At 45.3% G+C, this 23,178-nt stretch overlaps 2 protein-coding genes across 8 annotated transcripts in view; both read left to right on the top strand.

Annotated features, from left to right (window-relative positions):
* FaR (FMRFamide receptor) overlaps nucleotides 1–23,178 on the top strand; it is a 117,007-nt gene that overhangs the window by 77,969 nt on the left and 15,860 nt on the right. The window contains exon 1 of one of the 7 annotated variants that reach the window (XM_062672316.1): nucleotides 2,768–2,887. The exons of the other annotated variants lie outside the window; for them this stretch is intronic. The gene's annotated coding sequence lies outside the window, so the exon portion shown is untranslated. Of the gene's footprint in view, nucleotides 1–2,767; nucleotides 2,888–23,178 lie in introns of those variants that run through there. 7 annotated transcript variants of the gene reach the window in all.
* LOC119629540 (uncharacterized) lies at nucleotides 3,818–9,049 on the top strand. Its single transcript, XM_038015652.1, has 3 exons — nucleotides 3,818–6,282; nucleotides 6,543–6,720; nucleotides 8,960–9,049. Exons 1-3 carry the CDS (start codon nucleotides 3,818–3,820, stop codon nucleotides 9,047–9,049), a joined length of 2,733 nt encoding a protein of 910 aa, XP_037871580.1.

Genomic DNA, 23,178 nt, shown 5'->3' with positions numbered 1-23,178 from the left:
CGTTACTATTTGAGCACAGAGTCCGGAGGCCGGGACAACCATTACACACGTGGGGAGAGACTCGGCATTTGTGTTCCGATGTTGGTTGGGCGTGCCGGCTTCAAGCTCGCGCACTGGGAGTGATTCACGTCATCCTTCCCGATCGTGGACTCGACAGTGACAACGCTTTAGTACCGCAGCTGTTGAAATCAAATTCTGCACGTTCACATCGCTCTTCTGAAAACGTACGTCTGATAGACCGGTAACAATGCACAACGCAGTACATCCTTGAACAATATCTTTGCGCAGTGAACATACGCGCGGCAGTACAGTACATATGAGCAGCGGCGTCCCGGGCCCGCGCTCGGGAAGGACGTGGCGTCGGCGTCGCTTTAATTCAATTGATCCAGATGTCCGAGTCGCCGGCTCGCGGCTTGATTGATGACAAACTGTGAACCATCCGGAGATTCCTTGCGATAGGGACAAGAACGCTCACAATCTATCGATCAAATGTTTAATTCAAGAAATATTCACTGTGAAATTAGTATCGATAGAACTATACGATACTTATTAAATAAATACGACCATGGAGATACAGAATTTTTGTGAGCATTAATTTTAGTACCAGAAAACTACGGTGCTGCGGGGCGAATCCTCCGAGCTGGCGGGCCCCGCCACCCGGCCTGCTCCCGTCGCGCTTTTAGATCTGAATACATTCAGAAGGACAACAATTATTCAATATCGAGTATTATTCAGTTTCGATATCGAGTCGAGGGAACCCGCTCCTCCCCACGACCTCTCACAGCTGGAGTCCCGCAAGGCTCTGTCCTCTCACCCCTCCTATTTAGCTTATTCGTCAACGATATTCCCCGGTCGCCGCCGACCCATTTAGCTTTATTCGCCGACGACACGACTGTTTACTATTCTAGTAGAAATAAGTCCCTAATCGCGAAGAAGCTTCAGAGCGCAGCCCTAGCCCTAGGACAGTGGTTCCGAAAATGGCGCATAGACATCAACCCAGCGAAAAGCACTGCGGTGCTATTTCAGAGGGGAAGCTCCACACGGATTTCCTCCCGGATTAGGAGGAGGAATCTCACACCCCCGATTACTCTCTTTAGACAAACGATACCCTGGGCCAGGAAGGTCAAGTACCTGGGCGTTACCCTGGATGCATCGATGACATTCCGCCCGCATATAAAATCAGTCCGTGACCGTGCCGCGTTTATTCTCGGTAGACTCTACCCCATGATCTGTAAGCGGAGTAAAATGTCCCTTCGGAACAAGGTGACACTTTACAAAACTTGCATAAGGCCCGTCATGACTTACGCGAGTGTGGTGTTCGCTCACGCGGCCCGCGCACACATAGACACCCTCCAATCCCTACAATCCCGCTTTTGCAGGTTAGCTGTCGGGGCTCCGTGGTTCGTGAGGAACGTTGACCTACACGACGACCTGGGCCTCGAATCAATTCGGAAATACATGAAGTCAGCGTCGGAACGATACTTCGATAAGGCTATGCGTCATGATAATCGCCTTATCGTTGCCGCCGCTGACTACTCCCTGAATCCTGATCATGCAGGAGCCAGTCACCGTCGACGCCCTAGACACGTCCTTACGGATCCATCAGATCCAATAACCTTTGCATTAGATGCCTTCAGCTCTAATACTAGGAGCAGGCTTAGGGACCCCGGTAACCGTACTCGTCGAACTCGACAAAGAGGTCGACGTGCAACCTAACCCATGCATCAGCCCGCTGAGTTTCTCGCCGGATCTTCTCAGTGGGTCGCGATTCCGATCCGGTAGTAGATTCATTCGCGAAGCAGCTACTCTTGAGTTGTTAGGTCTCCTTCGGAGGCGCTCGGGTAGCTGTTAGCAAATCCCACCCCTCCTGGCTGAGCCTTTGCTCGCCCACCTGTCCTGGTGAAACTGGAAAGGCCTCCGGGCCACCAGTAATCCTTCAATCATAAAAAAAATAAAAAAAAAAAAAAAAAAAAAAAAATTATTCAATCCATTGCGTGCTTCAGCCTCACGGCCCGAGTCGGCTGGCGGCGCTCCCGCAGCGATGCTCCTTCACCGGCCTATGCAATATATAAAATAAAAAATAGACATTAACAATGTGAATGTTGCCACGCATCTTGAGACATGAATTCCAGGTCTCAGTTGTACAATACACCGGCACAGACGCATCGGGCGATAGGAATACAACGGGCGTCTGTCTTATCTTGTAGCTCACAATGACTTCAGGAATAAAACAATTACACTAAAAATATGCAAAATGAAGCCGTAAAAGTAGTTTTAATTATCCAAAATTGCGCGTGTCAACTTCACTAAACGAATCCAGTTCATTGGTGACTACACACAACGAATATAGACCGACCGTCGGAATGTTGTTGTTCGGAGCTTATATACATACCTATGTATGTATGTATGTACATGCAATCTTATCTTGAAAATATTGTTAGCGAGATTCAGTCATCTCTCTGTCCCGGGCGGAGGTCGGACGTCGGGTGAGAGAGTGCAAGGACTCTAAAACATCCTTGGGCCCGCGGTCTGGCCCCAATAGATATTAGGCAGACCGTCAATTCCCACATACATCGCGGTCACAATTTACTCATTGTTATAAGAACTAGGAAATACAACATCGATAACACATAAAGTGTAGTCGCGCCTCGCTAGTCCGCCAGTGACCCCCCAACCCCCCTCCCCTCCCCCGATGTCGGAGTCCCACTTCACACGATGGAGCGCTGTTATTTCATCTGGAACGTTAGTCCTCGTTCTTATTTGAATACAGATAAAATTAAAGTGGCTTGAGGTCACTCTGAGGAGATTTAATTGTAATGTGCCTAATTTATTTTCTTTTATTGTAACAAAAATACGTGTTTCTGTTTTCTTTCCAGCACTTAATATTGTAAGTAATGTATTATTACTCCTATATGTTTAAATGTCAATTGCAAGTAATAATGTAGAATATTCTATAATTCAAATACTTTTTTTACTTAGCACAATACACATAATATATTTCAAATAACAATGAAAATTTAAAGATTTAAATTATAAAATCTCAAGTTTCAATGTCTCCCTCTGATATCTGGGTACTAGCGCCGACGCCTTGACAACTTTAAGAGCACCTGCATAAATGAGAGACACGCCACGTGTGCTGGGTGGCTATCAATGACCGGGGTGTCACACCCCGCAGGTGGGTACCAATTTTTCTAATGAAATACGTACTTAACAAATGTTCATGATGACTACCACGGTGAAGGACTGGTTTTGAACTGGTGGTAGGACGCACGGGTAGGTACCACCACCCCGCCTATTTCTCTGTCGCCATTTTCGCGGTCATTACGAGTTTATTCAATATTTCAGCGAACGCTCTCTGGTCTAGGCGAGCTCCCCTGCGACTTGTCGGAGATTGCATCTTTGCATCTCGTAAGATGATCACCAATGACTGTGGCCGCGGGCCGTCATCATTATCATTCTGTGTGCCGTACTTTCATTAAATTATACAGTTTTGTACGAGCATGGCAACTCAGTGCTGAATCGAATCAGTATTAAACAGCAATAGTTGACGCGCCGGAACAAGGCATGTACATAACAGTACGGGGTACCGTTAGTGACGTGCCTTAGAATTACGTACTGCTTTTCATTCGTTATTCTTAAGTCTGTTGAGGGTATATTGACAGTAATTAATAAACAGTTGTCAACGGTACTCTGAAGTTTCAATACACAACATGGTGACAGCGGTGATTTTTTAATCGTAAAAACTGTTTAAAATAATATTTAAGTGCATTATTTCGCGTTTAAGTGTCGTAATAAATACGAATTTTGTTTTTTCGTAATGGAACACGCCCGACCACCGTCAGAATTGAGTCTGGAAGGCAACTCCGTCAGCCGGGCTGACGCATGGAAGCGTTGGAGGAAACAATTTCATGTATTTTTGAAAGCATCAGGGGTGCATAAAGAAGAAGGCAGTGTGCAAGCCAGCTTGCTCATCAATTTAATTGGAACGGAAGGTTTCGATGTGTACGAGACGTTTAAGTTTTCAAATGACACTGAAAAAGATGACGTAACGGTTTTGTTAAAAAAATTCGACGAATACTTCGGCGTCAAACCAAATGTTACGTTGGCGAGATATAATTTCTACATGAGAAACCAGGAAGGCGGCGAATCCATAGATCAGTATGTGACGGCTTTGAAACTGCTGAGCAAAACCTGTGAATTTAAAACCTTAGAAGACGAATTCATTCGCGATCGGATCGTATGCGGCGTAAAAAATACGATAGTTCGCGATCGTTTACTGAGAACGGACGACTTGACGATGGACAAAGCTATTAAAATATGCCAAGTCGACGAGGTATCGGCGGACAGCAGTCGCGTATTGCAGGAGTCGCGCGGAGCGAGCGCGGAGCCGGTGCGCGTGGACGCTGTGGGCGCGCGGGGTGGTGCTGGGCCACGTGCGGCGCGGGGCCGAGCCGGCGGCGCGCGAGCAGCTCGCGGCGGCCGCGGCGGTCACCGGCTGCGTGCGGTCCCGGATGGCGCGGGGCGCCCGCCGCCTCTTTCCAGTTCATCTGCGTCCAGTACTTGTCTCAGGTGCGGAGGTCCGTGTGTTAGTTGGGCTGACTGTCCTGCGGTCTCAGTGCAGTGTTATGTGTGTCAAAATTATGGTCATTTTGCAAGAATGTGTCAAGTACATAAAGGTGTAAAAAAGTTATATGATATCGGTGTTCTAGAGGACGAAAATAAATACGAGCCGGAACTGGACGATGACTGGGAGTCGTTTTATATATCTACTTTAATTGATGGTTCCAAAATCGACTCGGTGTCGCAGGATTGGTTTGAGGTCCTCCGAGGAGAATGGGGCTCGGAAAATTTTAAACTAGACTCGGGTGCAGATATCAATGTCTTATCTTTTAAGCGATTTGTGCAGTTAGGCAATAACCCTAATAACATTGTTGTAAATCATAAGGTTAAACTGCAATCTTACAGTGGCGATTTCATTCCTATTAAGGGAATTTGTAACATTAAATGGTGGTATAAAAATGTTCAATATGATCTTAAGTTTGCGATAGCTGATATTGATTGTCAAAGTGTACTGGGACTGCAGGCGTGCTTATTATTAGGGTTAATAAAAAGAATTCACGATATAAATTTCTCTAAAAATAGTGATTTGTTCACTGGGTTAGGTTGTTTACCGGGGGAATATCATATAACGGTAGATAGGGATGTGACGCCGGTGGTGTGCGCTCCGCGGAAAGTACCGTTAAGCCTTCGTGATAACTTGAAGGACGAACTCGATAGGATGACAGAGTTAGGTGTGATTAGGAAGGTGACTCATCCGACACCTTGGGTCAACTCGTTAGTAGTAGTGGCCAAGACAAATGGTAAAATGCGCATATGCCTAGACCCGAGGCCTCTCAATAAGGCGATTCAACGTGCTCATTTTCAACTACCCACCATAAATGAGTTGGCTACCAAATTGAATGGGGCTAAATATTTTTCGGTATTGGACGCCAATTCAGGATTTTGGTCCGTAAAGCTAGATAAGGAGAGTGCCGATTTATGCACATTTATTACGCCGTTTGGGCGATATCAATATCTAAGATTACCGTTCGGACTGAACTGCGCACCGGAGGTATTCCACGCTAAATTAAAACAATTGTTAGAAGGTTTAGACGGTGTTGAGTCGTTTATTGATGATATTATTGTCTGGGGGTCCACTAGGCGAGAACATGATGTAAGACTAAATGCGTTATTTCAAAAAGCGCGAGATATTAATTTAAAGTTTAACAAAGATAAGTGTCGCATTTGTGTCGATGAGGTGACATATTTGGGACATATTTTTAATAAAGACGGAATGAAAGTAGATACGGAAAAAGTGCGGGCTGTAATCAATATGCCGGAACCTACGGATTGTAAAAGTTTAGAAAGGTTCTTGGGTGCAATTAATTATTTATCAAAGTTTATACCTAACTACTCGCAACACATATTTCCATTGACTAGATTATTGAAAAAAGATGTCGAGTGGTGTTGGGAAATAGGTCACAAAAACGCCTTTGATAAATTAAAGAAACTGATATGCGAGGCTCCGGTATTATCGTTGTTTGACGTAGGCAGTGAGGTATTGTTGTCGGTGGACGCGAGCAGCGTCGCAATTGGCGCGGTGCTGATGCAGCGCGGCCGCCCGGTCGAGTACGCGTCGCGCACACTCACCGACACACAACAGAGATACGCTCAGATTGAAAAAGAAATGTTAGCTATTGTCTTTGCTTGTGAAAAATTTCACCAGTACATTTATGGAAAAAGGTATATAGTCATAGAAACTGACCATAAACCTCTTGAAAGTATTTTTAAAAAGCCGCTCAATTCAGTCCCAGCACGCTTGCAGCGTATGATGTTAAAATTACAAGGGTACGATCTGAAAATTACTTATAAACCGGGGAAGTATATGTATAACCCGACACGTTATCACGTGCGCCTCTTCCGGATTTATATGACGATAAAATTAGTAAGGCAGTATTGAACCAATTGAAAATGGTAATTAACAATGTACCGATGTCTCAAAGCAAACTGACATTAGTTAAGAAAGAAACTAGTAAAGATGAGTATTTGAAACGTTTGTTAGTTTACATTAATGAAGGTTGGCCCGTTCATAAATATAATGTTGATAGTGATTTAAAGTATTTTTGGTCCATGAGAGACGAGCTGTACTCTGTTGACGGAGTAATTTTTAAAGATAAACAGGTATTGATACCTAACTCGCTTAAAACTCAAATGTTAAAAATAATTCATGACGGCCACCTAGGGATAGATCGTTGTAAAAGACGCGCACGTGAGGTACTGTTCTGGCCGGGTATATCGAATGACATAGAATCATATATTAAAAAATGTAAGGTTTGTCAGGAGAATTCAAATAAACCAAGTAAAGAGCCCATGATTCCGATAACTGTTCCGAAACTGCCATGGAACAAAGTTGGTACCGATCTATTCGAGTACGGAAAAAAACATTACTTGATTTTAGTGGATTACTATTCGGGATTTATTGAAGTCTCACAGTTAAGAGATACGTCGTCAAACTCTGTTATAAAAGAATTAAAACAGAACTTTGCTCGCTATGGCATTCCGGAAACGGTTGTTAGCGATAACGGTCCCCAATATTCTTCTCGAAATTTTAAAAAGTTCGCAGAAGAGTGGTGCTTCAATCATATTACTTCATCACCGTATTACGCACAATCAAACGGCAAGAGTGAGAGGTCAGTACAAACTATAAAGAAAATGTTAAAAAAATCAATAGACAGTAGAACAGATTTTTATTTGAATCTATTGAGCTATAATAACACGCCGCGAGAAAATTTGAATTCTCCCGCACAACTGTTAATGGGACGGAGATTAAATTGTAGATTACCAGTTCATCCAGATTTGTTAAAACGTTATAATTGTAATGATCAGCAACAGCATAAAACAATAATAGAAAAACAATTAAAAAGTAAAATGTATTATGACCAACATTGTAAAGCGCAGCCGGAGCTAAGTGTCGGCGATGATGTAATTATGTTAGAACATAATAATGAACGAATGCGCGGCACTGTCGTAGGCAAGGCATCTGCACCGCGTTCATACATTGTAAAAAACAAATTAGGTATATATCGACGTAATCGCCGACATTTAATTAAAAATATGCCTGATGAGAAACCTAATGTTGTGGAAAAGCTGAAGAATGATCGGCGCGGCACAATAGTGATCGTATCAGACGAGTCAAGTGGGGGAGAATATGAGATGAGTGTGGATGAGGATGGTTCAGTGTACGAACCGAGTACTTTGTCATCACCTTCATCACCTCATATTTATCCGCCTACTACTCGTAGTAGAACTAAGCAGAATGCAATTAATAATAATTAACCTCTGATTTTATGTTTATCTTGTAACACACTTATATTGTAAAAGGGGAAGATGTTGAGGGTATATTGACAGTAATTAATAAACAGTTGTCAACGGTACTCTGAAGTTTCAATACACAACAAAGTCAATATTTAGTGAGATTTACCCTTAGAAAGATGTCCGTGTCAAAGGGGTTAGGACGTGAAGCTGTTCATACGAAACAAATATTTGAGTATTTGACGATAAAACGTCGTTTCCATCGTCCATTAAGAGCAGGCGCGTCCGTGGCCCACACTCGCGTAACGGCTCTCGTGTTTTATGGCCCGCGTTGTTCGTATTTATTAAATCTACCCCGCGCTATGCGAGCGTGGCTGGACACATACCACAATAAACACTCAAGTCAATTTAATGAATGCTTTCTACTGTCGACTACTGCGAGTGAGTCGGCAGACTTAATTTTATATTGAGAATCGAAAGGCATCACACGAGACGTACCGCGCGTTCCCCAGCACGTGCGTGTCGCCTGTCCCTTCCAGCTACTGCGCCACCGTTCGTCCCTCCGTTACGATTTTAAGTAAATGCGAGTTCATGCCCAACACGTGTCTGTGAGTTACTTCTATGAAATACTTCTTCATCAACTTGCTATAAATCAAACTCATAAAATATACAAATTGGCGTAATCACTGATAGGGTTTGTTTGTTTGTTTTGAAACCGGAAAATTCAATTATAACAGTTCTTCGCATCACTGGCTCCATAACTAGCAGTCGCGGCCGACGGACCGCTCCGGGAGGCGCGTGCTGCCGCTGTGCGCAGGGGACGGGTCGCCGGGTGGCACTCGTCCAACAGATAGACAGACAGACAGACAGAATGCTGGTGCTCTACGATCAAACCGCAGTACTCAGTTTCGTTAAAGAATATTTAGCTCATTGGACAAGAGTCCTCCCGTGTGCTCCGATCTGCAGGAGTGAGTGACGATTTATTACACGAGCTCAATACGAGAGGGATGAGGGACAAGTCCGGGAGGATGCGTGCGACATCCATCACTCGCGTTTTACCTTCGAGATGTGCTTTATCATATTACATAATTTGTGTCACGTCTCATAGGGACCCCGAACTTACGAGACGTGCGCAGTACCAGTGCAGCGGCCGGACATAGCGCCGCCGGCCGCGACAGGATCATCGGATTTGCTGTAGACTTGTCCAGTTTTTATTTATTTATTGCTTAGGTGGGGTAGGGTGGGGCAGGGTGGACGAGCTCACGGCCCAGCTGGTGTTAAGTGATTATCAGAGCACATAGACATCTACAACATAAATGCCGCCACCTACCCTGAGATGTGAGTTCCAAGGTCTCAGAAAAGCAACAACGACTGCCCCACCCTTCAAACCGACACGTATTATTGCTTCACGGCAGAAACAGGCGCCAGTAATTACGCAAATTATAATTTTGCCGGTTTCATTTTTACTACACCATGTTATTCCTTAACCGTGGAAGTTAATCGTGGACAACTGTTGAGTACGTATTTCATTAGAAAAATTGGTACCCGCCTGCGGGATTAGAACACCAATTTATCGTTAGATACGAATACACCGGACGTCTTATCCTTTAGGCCACGACGACCACAAAAATACTCTAACAGGAAGTCAGGATTGCCTTACAGGAATAATGACATGATCAGCTCGAGTTAGTGTGGCGATGTACTTACTGACTCTTAACATCGAAATATAAATTGTAGCAGTCAGCTGAATACTACTACTACAATATTAAAGCGTTGCTGTACGGATTGAATAGTAATAGCGTAACCCTTCGAGATGTGAGCCTCAGAACTCGCACCGCTAGACGGCGCCTCATCAGCCCGCACCGCTCACCTGCCCACGGAGCATGAACTTAGACGCGTCGTAATCCGACATCACCTAACGTCGTAAAACGTAAACTCATTTTTTCTCAAAGGAGTATTCCATTTTACGATCGTTTGTGATGTTCCAAGCTTGCGTTCGTTGCTGCGCGACCTGGACTCATCTCGTGCCTCTCCTATCCTCACTCGTACACGCAAATGTTAATCTCTACGTTACAACCATTAGCATTTTATCTGCTCCGTCAGTCGACAGATTTATGTTCAATGTACTTACTTACATTAGCGAGCTTTCGTATTAACGAGTCAACAAAGATTTGAAAGTAATTTGTTTTCCACCTTAACTAAATATAAGTCTTGAGATGTGATGATTTTGGTCGATTTTCGACTACTGGACGAACACTTATTTGCATAATAGTTGGTGACAGGACTGCGGCAAGGCCACACGGAGGGTCGGTAATCGCGGCTGTTTTCCTGAAAAATTAGTGATCGTTCCGGTCGAAGGGCGGGACATTTCCTAGCAGCACTCCAATACTACAACACACCAGGCGCGCTCGGCAGTCACCCTGTGACACGAGCTAAAACTCTAAGTTGCCTAATAGTGACGGCCATCCTATGCGGCCATCTTAAACTACACTGAACACTTCCTTCGCAGCAGAAATAGGCAGTCAACCCAACCATTGTAAATAATAAATATTATTTTCATAATTATTTCGACTAAATCTCGAATTATGTGTGCGGAGACGACCCGGCGCGCGTCTGGACCTCTCTGTATGTAGAGCCTTCCTTACAGTTAGCGGCGGAGTGATACCGACTGACTGATCACTGCGATTTGTGCACGTCATATTATATGTGATGACGTCATTTACTCTACTGACCTCGGGCGCACGACGTTTGTATTAAATTATAACTATTTACCTAATAATATGTTAAAGTACATATTTATTTCTTCTTACTTGAGTTATTTGAAATTGCATCAAGTATACCTAAGTAGCCACGTCGTAGGCTACATTCTGTAGCGCAACAAGCTACGCCGTAGGATGCTGCGACATTTGCTCGCCACGTAACAGTGGAGTGTTCCACACGCGAGGCAGAGACTGTTGTTTCATATATCGCAGTAGGATTCGTTCACAGGATCTTCAATAAGCAGAAAAAATGGTGCGCGTGCAACTTAGTGCACGTGAAAGAAGTGAAACCTCTTTTGCGGTGTGTAGTACTTTTATTTAAAATTAGCTTTTGTCCGCGACTTCTTCCGCGTGGAATAGTTACTTTGAGATAACGCTAAATTCTATCCTTTTAAGCAATTTTTTTTATTTTATTTTATAGAGGGTGAAAATATTTTCGAATAATAGAATGTTGAGGAGCTCAATTCAAGGTACTAAAATCATACTTTTTAACCGGCTTCAAAAGAGGAGTTTATTAATTCGACCACCATTTTTTTATCTGTGTATGTTCACCGATTTCTCGAAAATGCTTGAACCGATTCTGATCATTATTTTTTCTTTTTTTTTTGTTCGCAAGGGTAGAGACTTTCCGAATGGTCCTGTAATCAGCAGGATTAGGATCTGATGATGGGATCGTGGAGAAATCGAGGCAAATGTAAAAATTTCAAAGCCTATATTCAAGTGATTTCTTGTTATTCTGCCGGCCTGTGCCGCGGCGCAGTTATTATGTATTATTTTAGCGAAACTTTAACCATTTCCGCAGCGCACGCAACAGAAGCTCTCAAAAGGAAAAGCATTCCCCGATTTTGAAACATATTAGTGCTCCGCTGGTATTGGTGTTAGCGTGATGTTATATAGTCTATAGCTTTACTCAATAAACGAGCTATATAACACTGAAAGAATTCTTCAAATCGGACTAGTAGTTCCTGAGATCAGCGCGTTCAACCAAACAAACAAACTCTTCAGTTTTATAATACCTATGTTATTTATTTATTTATTTCATGTAAAATTTACATTGGCAGCCAATGCCTAAGGCATTCTCTACCAGTCAACCAAAGGTAGTGCAGAGTGAATAGTGGTAGGATGGAATGAAATTTATATTAAGTTACAAGAAGTAACATCTTTATATATAAATAAAATTGGAGTGTCTGTTTGTGATATTTGCGGGGCTTAAACGACGAAAGGAAGATCTTCCACCGAGCGGGTGATATTGTTCGGTAGACCGACGGTCCAAATGTTGTTGTTCGGAACTTGTATATATGCGCTTTATCTTGAAAATGTCGTAAGCGAGATTCAGGCATCTGTCAAATATCTTGTGTCCTGTGATGGCTACCGCCACATGATATATGAAATAACCGCTTTTTACTACATGCGTATAAATATATATACGGTACATAAACCAAAATAATTTTTTTTACAATTTTTGTCTGTCTGTCTGTTTGTTCCGGCTAATATCTGGAATGGCTGGACTGATTCTGGCGGGACTTTCGTAGATAGGTAGCTGATGATATAAAGAGTAATTTGGGCTACTTTTTTTAGACAGGCATTGCCCCGCGGCGTCACCCGCGGTACGACAATAACCGCGGGTAGCATCGCGGAATCAGCTAGTCAATAATATAATTTAATGTTTCCGATGCGAAGCGAGGGCGGGACGCCAGTAGTAAATATTTGAGTAACTAAGCTGTTCACACCGTTGGCCTTGTAATGTAGTAGTTTATATGAAATCCAAATAGATGTCGCTAAACTAAATAAAATATAAGATGGTTAATATGTTACTGCCGTTTACAGGAGCAATGAGAAACTAATAAGAAGCCATCTAGTGGCTGTCGCCCGTAAACAGTGGTTCGCGAGACGCTGTCTATTTTCTCTCTCGCTTTTCTTAAATTGTATCTTCGCTATCTAGCGGTAAGGAATCTGTCGCATTTTAAATTTTATTCTCAACGCGCTCTAAAAGTTTCACTTCAAAACTCACAAACTTCACAACCGTGGACGGGCCTCGCCTCGCAGTCTTGTTGGGTTTAGACAAACAATAACAGAGGCAATCAACTTGAACATTGAAACAACAGCATTTCAATGTTCTTTGAAATGCGCTGGAAAAAAATATATTTGTTTTTCTAGAACTTTGAGCCAAGTCTGATGTTGGCCCTGCCTTATCTCAACGCATCGCGGACTCTACATCCGGTTACAGTGCAACTGCCCTGGTGCATGGTGTCGCCCACAATCAAACATATTCAAAGATGAGAAGCTAGCGTGTCTTTTTAATAAATTCGCCCAACTACTGTATTGGATATCTCTACTATATAATACATACATCATTATTATGTCAATGTCTACAATTTTTTTTGTTATATTTTTCTTTCTTTCAATCAAAGTATGCATCAAGGAAAGTATGCATTCCGATTTGAGCAACCGACGCGCGTGGACGTGCTCATTGTTCGTTCGATTGCCCGACCTCGGTTCGTGGCACATCTGGCGTCCAAGTGTTTTGTCGGAAGTGATTACCGGTGATAATAGATTATTGTTCGTGGCACATCTGTGGCCCAAGTGTTTCTCGGAATTTGTACCTGCGCCTAATTGCAAGGCATTGCCGCCCGGGAACTGTGCAGGTGTTCTATTCACTCTAATTCTATTCTATTTATTCTATTCACTAAAATTTCTAAAATTCCTAGAATCGCTTCGGCCAATTTAGTGTTACCGACAAAGGGGCCTCGCCGCAAGGCGAGCGCGTGTTTAAGTCCCGGGGCAGCCCCCCCTGGGCAGTCCGAAGAAATGGAGTTTTCTCCAACCAACACACTGCTCGCGGAATTCTTAAGCGAGAAATACCCGGCCCTCGAATCAGAATTTTTAGCTTACAAAGCTAAACGCGCCGTGAACTGTTCTGCCGTGCCCGCCGCGCCCGTCGTTTCCGCCACGCCTGCCATTCCCGCGTCCCCTGCAAGCGCGCGCAAAACTCCCGCGCCGTACACCGCAGCCTCCGTCGCGCCCAGCACACCCGTGTCCCCCATACTGTCGCGGAAAACTCCCGCGTCTACCGCGGCAGCTTCCATTCTACCTCAGCGATCATCTGCGGCTTCCGTCGCGTCCGCCGCTCCCGCGCCTTCCTCCTCGTCCTCCGACTCTGACTCGGATATGGAGGTTGACCTCGTTCCCGCCTCATTAACAGATGGATTCACCCTCGTGCAAAAGGGTAAGAAGCGCGCCGCGGAGTCCCGAGCTTCCGCGGCCGCTAAAATAAGCAAAGCCGCGAACGCGTCGCGCCCCCGCCCTCCGACCCCCGTCGCTCCCTGTCCCCGTGCCACGCCGTCGCCGCGCCCGGTGGCACAAACGAGAAATCAGGCCCCTCCTCCGTTGATTCTTCAAGAGAAGGCTGCTTGGGACCGTGTCTCCCTGGCCCTTAAGGCCAAGAACATAAATTTTGTCAGTGCCCGTAACCTCGCGAACGGGATACAGATAAAAGTAGCAACACCCGACGACCATAGGGCCCTCTCAAGCTACCTCCGAAAGGAGCGTATAAGTTATCATACGTATACGCTCCAGGAGGAGCGTGAGCTCCGTGCAGTCATACGTGGCATCCCCAAGGAGTTAGATGCCGAGCTCGTAAAGGCCGACCTACTCGAACAAGGCCTACCCGTAAACTTCGTGCACCGCATGCACACAGGACGCGGGAGGGAGCCATACAATATGGTTCTCGTCGCCCTCCAGTCTACCCCCGAGGGTAAGCAAATCTTTAACGTTCGAACGGTCTGTAGGCTTTCCGGAATCACCGTGGAAACCCCTCATAAAAAAGGCACTCCGAGCCAGTGCCACAATTGTCAGTTGTACGGGCATTCTTCCCGTAATTGTCACGCGCGTCCTCGATGCGTCAAGTGCTTGGACGATCACGCCACGGCCCTATGCATTCGCGATCAAAAAACCGCGACGGAACCACCTAGCTGCGTCCTGTGCCGAACACAGGGTCACCCCGCGAATTACCGTGGATGCCCCCGAGCCCCTAAAATAAATCGTCGCGTCGCGCGCCAAAACCGCCTCCGAGCTTCCGACCCTGACATCAAAGCCACGGCACCCTCTGTGCCGAAGGCTAAGCCTGCCTTCGTGCCGGCGCCGGTGCCCAGCGGCTCGGCCTGGGCTAAACCGTTGCCGTACACGAACACGGCTGTAACTTCCTCCCCCGCGATTCGTCCCGCCCCCGCGATACGTCCCTCCCCCGTGACCAGCACTCCGACCGCGTCCGACAATCTCGCTCTAGCGATCGACTTTTTTCAGTCGATCAACTTTGAGCGTGTTAATGCTTTGGGTGACGCCATTCGCGCCGCCTCCACTGCACAACACTTCATCGCCGTTGTGCAAGAATACGCTGACGTATACGCGTCGTTAAATACGTACGTCCTCCCCTCACTCCGCCGGTAATCAATGGCGTACATAAGTAGAATAAAGCCCCTATCCGTAACGATAGGATTTTTTAACGCTTACGGTCTCGCAAATCAACGTGATCAGGTTTGTGATTTTTTGCGTGACCATCAAATTGACATCTTTTTGGTGCAGGAGACCCTGCTTAAGCCCGCGCGCCGCGACCCTAAAATCGCGAACTATAGCATGGTTAGGAACGACAGGCTCACTGCTCGTGGTGGTGGTACCGTCATTTACTATAGACGAGCCCTGCACTGCGTCCCACTCGACCCCCCCGCGCTTTATAACATCGAAGCATCAGTATGCCGAATCTCACTGACTGGACACGCGCCGATCGTTATCGCGTCCGTTTATCTTCCACCGGATAAGATCGTTCTAAGCAGTGATATCGAGGCGCTGCTCGGCATGGGAAGCTCTGTTATTCTGGCGGGCGACCTAAATTGTAAACACGTCAGGTGGAACTCACACACCACAACCCCGAATGGCAGGCGGCTTGACGCGTTAGTCGATGATCTCGCCTTCGATATCGTCGCTCCGCTAACACCGACTCACTACCCGCTAAATATCGCGCATCGCCCGGATATACTCGACATAGCGTTATTAAAAAACGTAACTCTGCGGTTACACTCGATCGAAGTAGTTTCAGAGTTAGATTCAGACCATCGTCCCGTCGTTATGAAGCTCGGTCGCGCTCCTGATTCCGTTCCCGTCACGAGGACTGTGGTGGATTGGCACACGCTGGGCATCAGCCTGGCTGAATCTGATCCACCATCACTCCCGTTTAACCCGGACTCTACACCGTCTCCTCAGGATACCGCTGAAGCCATAGACATCTTAACGTCACACATCACCTCGACATTAGATAGATCATCGAAACAAGTTGTAGCGGAGGACTTCCTTCACCGCTTCAAATTGTCCGATGATATTAGGGAGCTCCTTAGAGCTAAGAACGCCTCGATACGCGCCTACGACAGGTATCCTACCGCGGAAAATCGTATTCGAATGCGTGCCCTACAACGCGACGTAAAGTCTCGCATCGCCGAAGTCCGAGATGCCAGATGGTCTGATTTCTTAGAAAGACTCGCGCCCTCCCAAAGGTCTTACTACCGCTTAGCTCGTACTCTCAAATCGGATACGGTAGTAACTATGCCCCCCCTCGTAGGCCCCTCAGGCCGACTCGCGGCGTTCGATGATGATGAAAAAGCAGAGCTGCTGGCCGATACATTGCAAACCCAGTGCACGCCCAGCACTCAATCCGTGGACCCTGTTCATGTAGAATTAGTAGACAGTGAGGTAGAACGCAGAGCCTCCTTGCCACCCTCGGATGCGTTACCACCCGTCACCCCGATGGAAGTTAAAGACTTGATCAAAGACCTACGTCCTCGCAAGGCTCCCGGTTCCGACGGTATATCTAACCGCGTTATTAAACTTCTACCCGTCCAACTCATCGTGATGTTGGCATCTATTTTCAATGCCGCTATGGCGAACTGTATCTTTCCCGCGGTGTGGAAAGAAGCGGACGTTATCGGTATACATAAACCCGGTAAACCAAAAAATCATCCGACGAGCTACCGCCCGATTAGCCTCCTCATGTCTCTAGGCAAACTGTATGAGCGTCTGCTCTACAAACGCCTCAGAGACTTCGTCTCGTCCAAGGGCATTCTCATCGATGAACAATTCGGATTCCGTACAAATCACTCATGCGTTCAACAGGTGCACCGCCTCACGGAGCACATTCTTGTGGGGCTTAATCGACCAAAACCGTTATACACGGGAGCTCTCTTCTTCGACGTCGCAAAAGCGTTCGACAAAGTCTGGCACAACGGTTTGATTTTCAAACTATTCAACATGGGCGTGCCGGATAGTCTCGTGCTCATCATACGGGACTTCTTGTCGAACCGCTCTTTTCGATATCGAGTCGAGGGAACCCGCTCCTCCCCACGAACTCTCACAGCTGGAGTCCCGCAAGGCTCTGTCCTCTCACCCCTCCTATTTAGCTTATTCGTTAACGACATTCCCCGGTCGCCGCCGACCCATTTAGCTTTATTCGCCGACGACACGACTGTTTACTATTCCAGTAGAAACAAGTCCCTAATCGCGAAGAAGCTTCAGAGCGCAGCCCTAGCCCTAGGACAGTGGTTCCAAAAATGGCGCATAGACATCAACCCAGCGAAAAGTACTGCGGTGCTATTTCAGAGGGGAAGCTCCACACGGATTTCCTCCCGGATTAGGAGGAGGAATCTCACACCCCCGATTACTCTCTTTAGACAAACGATACCCTGGGCCAGGAAGGTCAAGTACCTGGGCGTTACCCTGGATGCATCGATGACATTCCGCCCGCATATAAAATCAGTCCGTGACCGTGCCGCGTTTATTCTCGGTAGACTCTACCCCATGATCTGTAAGCGGAGTAAAATGTCCCTTCGGAACAAGGTGACACTTTACAAAACTTGCATAAGGCCCGTCATGACTTACGCGAGTGTGGTGTTCGCTCACGCGGCCCGCACACACATAGACACCCTTCAATCCCTACAATCCCGCTTTTGCAGGTTATCTGTCGGGGCTCCGTGGTTCGTGAGGAACGTTGACCTACACGATGACCTGGGCCTCGAATCAATTCGGAAATACATGAAGTCAGCGTCGGAACGATACTTCGATAAGGCTATGCGTCATGATAATCGCCTTATCGTTGCCGCCGCTGACTACTCCCCGAATCCTGATCATGCAGGAGCCAGTCACCGTCGACGCCCTAGACACGTCCTTACGGATCCATCAGATCCAATAACCTTTGCATTAGATGCCTTCAGCTCTAATACTAGGGGCAGGCTTAGGGACCCCGGTAACCGTACTCGTCGAACTCGACAAAGAGGTCGACGTGCAACCTAACCCATGCATCAGCCCGCTGAGTTTCTCGCCGGATCTTCTCAGCGGGTCGCGATTCCGATCCGGTAGTAGATTCATTCGCGAAGCAATTGCTCTTGAGTTGTTAGGTCTCCTTCGGAGGCGCTCGGGCAGTTGTTAGCAAATCCCGCCCCTCTTGGCTGAGCCTTTGCTCGCCCACCTGCCCTGGTGAAACTGGAAAGGCCTTCGGGCCACCAGTAAATTTTCAATCATAAAAAAAAAAAAAAAAAAAAAAAAAAAAAGTATGCATCCATTGTACAGATGCATCCTGCCAGCGCAGTGGTGGTATTCACTACCTGTCTTGAAGAAGTTAGGTGCGCGGGAGCCAATTAACTCTTCAAAGGCATTTTTTCGGTAGGCAGCGGCTTGGCTGTGCCCCTGGCATTGCTGAAGTCCATGGGCGACGGTAACCACTCACCATCAGGTGGGCCGTATGCTCGTCTGCCTACAAGAGCAATAAAAAAAATATGTACTGCCTTTCAGGTACTGAAGTTTTATCCTGCCATGAATTTTTCAAGCTTTGGAAAAAGTAGAAGTCTATTAATGCAAGGTCCGCTAAGTACGGTGGATGTCGCAAAACTCTTGTAGCTCAGAGACTGTTTGTTGTGCGAGGTCAAGCGAGGTGGTGCAAGAGCAGCGCATTATAATTGACACTGTATTTCCAGCCAAACATACATTACACTTCAAACGGCCAGTATTGTAAAACGGTAGCTTCATAGTTTATTATATTATGTACTTAACCGATGCCGATACCTGTGCACCTAAATATACCACGTAGCTCTTAGGTTACGGACCTGAGGCCTACCTAGTGTACCTGTTGGCGTCACGTGCCTGTTCTCACACGAGACGTGCGTGCCTCTCGTGAATGAGTTCACGGGAACAGAACTGGGCATTCATTTTCAGTTCTCTGTAAGCTATGTTTAGATAACGCGGAAGATGACAACTTATTTTAAAATAAACCTAAACAGCAAATATATCGCCACACGCGCAATGCTTAAAATAGGTTGGGGAAAAAGTCTTTTCGCGTTATTGTATGTATGAACTTGTAACAAAATCTCTTTGGCTATACTATTTGTATTTGGCTGGGTTTGGTATCATTAAAATTTTAAATTTTAAAAAAGATAATTCCAAATTCAAATTAGTAAAATGTGTGGTTTTGATATAATTTTCGTACTGTCAAGTTGAGTGAATCTAATGAAGAAATTCGATACATTTTCAAATTTTTCTACAAAAAAGGTAAAAATGCAACGCAAGCCGCAAAAAAAATTTGCGATGTTTATGGACCTAGTGCAGTGTCTGTGAGAATAGCACAAATTTGGTTTAAGCGTTTTCAATCCGGAAATTTTGATGTCAAAGATGCACGTCGCTCTGGTCGCCGTATTGCGGATAAAATGGATGCCATTTTTGAAATAGCGGAGCAAGATCGGCATATTAGTAGTTAAAACGTAGCTAAAGAACTGGGAACTGACCACAAAATAGGTTTGGCGCATTTGAAAAAAACTGGATACACAATAAAGCTCGATATTTGGGTACTTCACGAGCTCACTGAAAGAAACCCAATGAACCGTGTACTCATTTGTGATTCTTTATTACGACGTAATGAAACCGAACCATTTTTATAGAAGCTGATAACTGGTGATGAAAAGTGGATCACGTATGACAAGAACGTGCGAAAAAGGTCGTGGTCAAAGGCCGGTCAGGCTTCACAGACTGTGGCGAAACCCGAGTTAACTCGCAACAAGGTGATGCTGTGTGTGATGGGATTGGAAGGACATTATTCATTATGAGCTGTTACCACCAGACAGGACCATCGATTCTGAACTCTACTGCGAACAACTGATGAGCAAGCAAGCAAGCAAAGCAAGAAGTTGAGAGAAAGCGGCTGGAATTAATCAACAGAAGGGGTGTGGTTTTTCATCATGATAACGCTAGACCTCACACATCTTTAGCCACTCAGCAAAAATTAAAGAGAGCTTGGCTAGGAGGTGTTAATATAATTAATAGTTAATATAGTCCTGACCTTGCACTTTCAGATTTGCACCTGTTTCGGTCTCTTCAGATTTTTTTAGGCAGTGTCAGGTTAACATCACGAGAGGACTGCCAAAACCAATTATCGCGGTATTTTGATCAGGAGCCCCAAAATTTCTATAGCACTGGGATCGTGTCCCTACCTACAAGATGGCAAAAAGCTATCGAACAAAATTGTACCTACATACTTTAGTGAAATGTAAATATAACTATATTAAAAAATGTTGAGAATTTTCTTAAAAAATGCGAATATACTTTTCCCCATTATATCTAGTTATTGTTAGTCCTCGGGTCGGGGCTACATTAGTTTTGAAATGTGTAATGGAGTCGAGTCGAGTCTGTCCACTCACCGACTGGTCGCGGTGGCCGCCGTTAGCCGCCGTTAGCCGCCGCTAACGAGATTGTAACGGTGCGGCACACACGACGTTATGTCTCCAAAGAAAAATTAAAATGAGGTACATTTATTGGAATATTTTACTAGTCAAGTTCACGCATTGCCTAGTAGTATCAACAATTTCGATCTGATATGACGGGGACTATTACTTTCGATGTATCGTCAAAGATCTAGTAATTCCTTGTAGTTTCACTTACGATAGAGAAGTGTATATTATAATTTATTTATTTATTTATTTATTAATATTATTGTGTAATATAATAATTGTAAGTATAAGTATAATAATGGTGAGACATTTTGAGACACAGAAGCTTGTAATTTGTCTTCCTCGCTAAATTAGCACGATGACTTTTATTTAGATGTATCCGCATTATTTCCTAGTACCATAGCAGTTAACATCACGACAAGAGCTGCAATATAACAAGTGTATCTGTGCCCTGACGACGCGCGCGCTGGCGAGCCGCCAGGTCACTAGGGCTGGCGGCCGGGAGTCGACACTGTGGGGGTATCTGCGACAAGCAAGCGACACGGCCCGCTCACCGCTGCCGCTGCCGCTTGTGGTGCGAGACGCGCCGTGTCACCCAGTCAAATGTTAACTATTTTAATTCAAATTTACATAATACATTATTTTCAGATAGTTTTTATACTATACAGTTACAAAAATCGACTAAATCCATCTTGCCCGTAATAAGGACTTCTTTACTTTTACATGTAAGCCACTGAGAGGCATTAATAACGTCAGAGTGAATCCGTTGCGAGTCGTTACAGCAGAGACAGCCGCACTTCCGCTAATACTGTTACTTTGTCTGATGAACCAGCATCAAGCATGTCTTTAAAAGTTATAAAATTCATCAAATTTCATTTCATTTGAGGAGAGTTAATATATTTGCGCTTTGCAATTAACTTTTGAAGACATTGGACAGTCTGAATCGAGTCGCTCGGCAGCCTATCATTGCCAGATAATTGCGTTATTAATGAGATGACATTTAGTGTCCGTAATGATCATCAGCCAAGACACAGAGCCCCGAGAGAGAACTCACAGAGCAAATAGTTACCCTCACAAATATTATATCGAAAGCATGTACACACTTTTATTCAAATTTTTGCATATTGATTCGTTAAAATACTGTGTCACTAGGATGTTTGCCATGTCCGTACATCAGTACACAAAGCGCTATGGCTATTTGATTCTAAAATATTTCGACGTGAAAATAGAATTGATTTAACGTGTTACATCAATAGTTTGGAAGTTGATGGTTTAAATAAACAACAAGTCTAAATTACTAGTCGAGCACTATGTTAATTCTTCAAGTGATCTATTCGGTACAAAGTTCAACGTGTACTTCATTAGAAACAATCTGACGAGCCGGACACGGATGGAGTCGGCTGTCGGGCACAGGGGTGTGCAATACAACGCGCTTCCACGGCACACACACGTGGTGCTGTGTGAAAACGTTTACGAATTTAATGAAAATAAAAGTTTTTTTTTTATTGCTTAGGTGGGTGGACGAGCTCACAGCCCACCTGGTGTTAAGTGGTTACTGGAGCCCATAGACATCTACAACGTAAATGCGCCAGCCACCTTGAGATATAAGCTCTAAGGTCTCAGTATAGTCACAACGGCTACCCCACCCTTCAAACCGAAACGCATTACTGCTTCACGGCAGAAATAGGCAGGGCGGTGGTACCTACCCGTGCGGACTCACAAGAGGTCCTACCACCAGTGATTACGCAAATTATAATTTTGCGGGTTTGATTTTTATTACACACGATGTTATTCCTTCACCGTGGAAGTCAATCGTGAACATTTGCTAAGTACGTATTTCATTAGAAAAATTGGTACCCACCTGCGGGATTCGAACACCGGTGCATCGCAACAACGAATGCACCGGACGTCTTATCCTTTAGGCCACGATGACTTCTAAAATTTAGTTATTTAGCTTAAGCTCGACTGGCACCCTGGACTACCCCTCGAACTGTCGTACGTGAAGCTTTACATAAAGTCGATTCTTAAGGATACCAATCCACGCCTAAGTACAGCTATAAAATAGTTATTTTTAATTTGTAAATTATTGACAAATTGAACTTCCTTTAATCGAAATAAATGTCTCCGCGTACACTTTGTACGGAACAGTCGATGCCTCACTTGCGTGAGGCAATGTACGTTTGTAAATCACAAAACTCTATGTCAAAGTCACAAATATTGTACGAGTATTCCCTTACATGTGCTGTAGGAGCCCGCCTCCCGCCACGTCGTCACATGGTCCGTCGGTCGGCGGGTAGTGGCGGGTAGTGGCGGGTAGTGGCGGGTAGTGGCGGGTAGTGGCGGGTAGTGGCGGGTAGTGGCGGGTAGTGGCGGGTAGTGGCGGGTAGTGGCGGGTAGTGGCGGGTAGTGGCGGGTAGTGGCGGGTAGTGGCGGGTAGTGGCGGGTAGTGGCGGGTAGTGGCGGGTAGTGGCGGGTAGTGGCGAGTAGTGGCGCGCCGCCTCTGTGACACACCCGGCTGTGCTTCGACTGCGTTCACTGAGAATCTTGAGATTTGTACGAATTTCTTCTGCCGTGGACTCTTTGTTATTTGCTGCCATTCTGTACTTTATACCTCTAATTGTTTCTGAGCAAAGGTCATAGGGGTCGGACAGACAGTCGAACGGACAAGAGAATAATCCAAAAATAGTTTAATTTTTATTTCCGTTGAGGTCGGGAACCCCAACAAAGGGTACGGATTTTTTCCATCAAATTCCAAAAAGTAAGAAGTTAGGACGGTATTTTTATTTTTTTAAATTTACGTGTAAACGTAAAAA

The sequence above is a fragment of the Bombyx mori genome, chromosome 15 (genome assembly GCF_030269925.1).
Source record: "Bombyx mori chromosome 15, ASM3026992v2".
Taxonomy (NCBI): Eukaryota; Metazoa; Arthropoda; class Insecta; order Lepidoptera; family Bombycidae; genus Bombyx; species Bombyx mori.
This window is presented reverse-complemented; position numbering and strand designations above follow the sequence as displayed.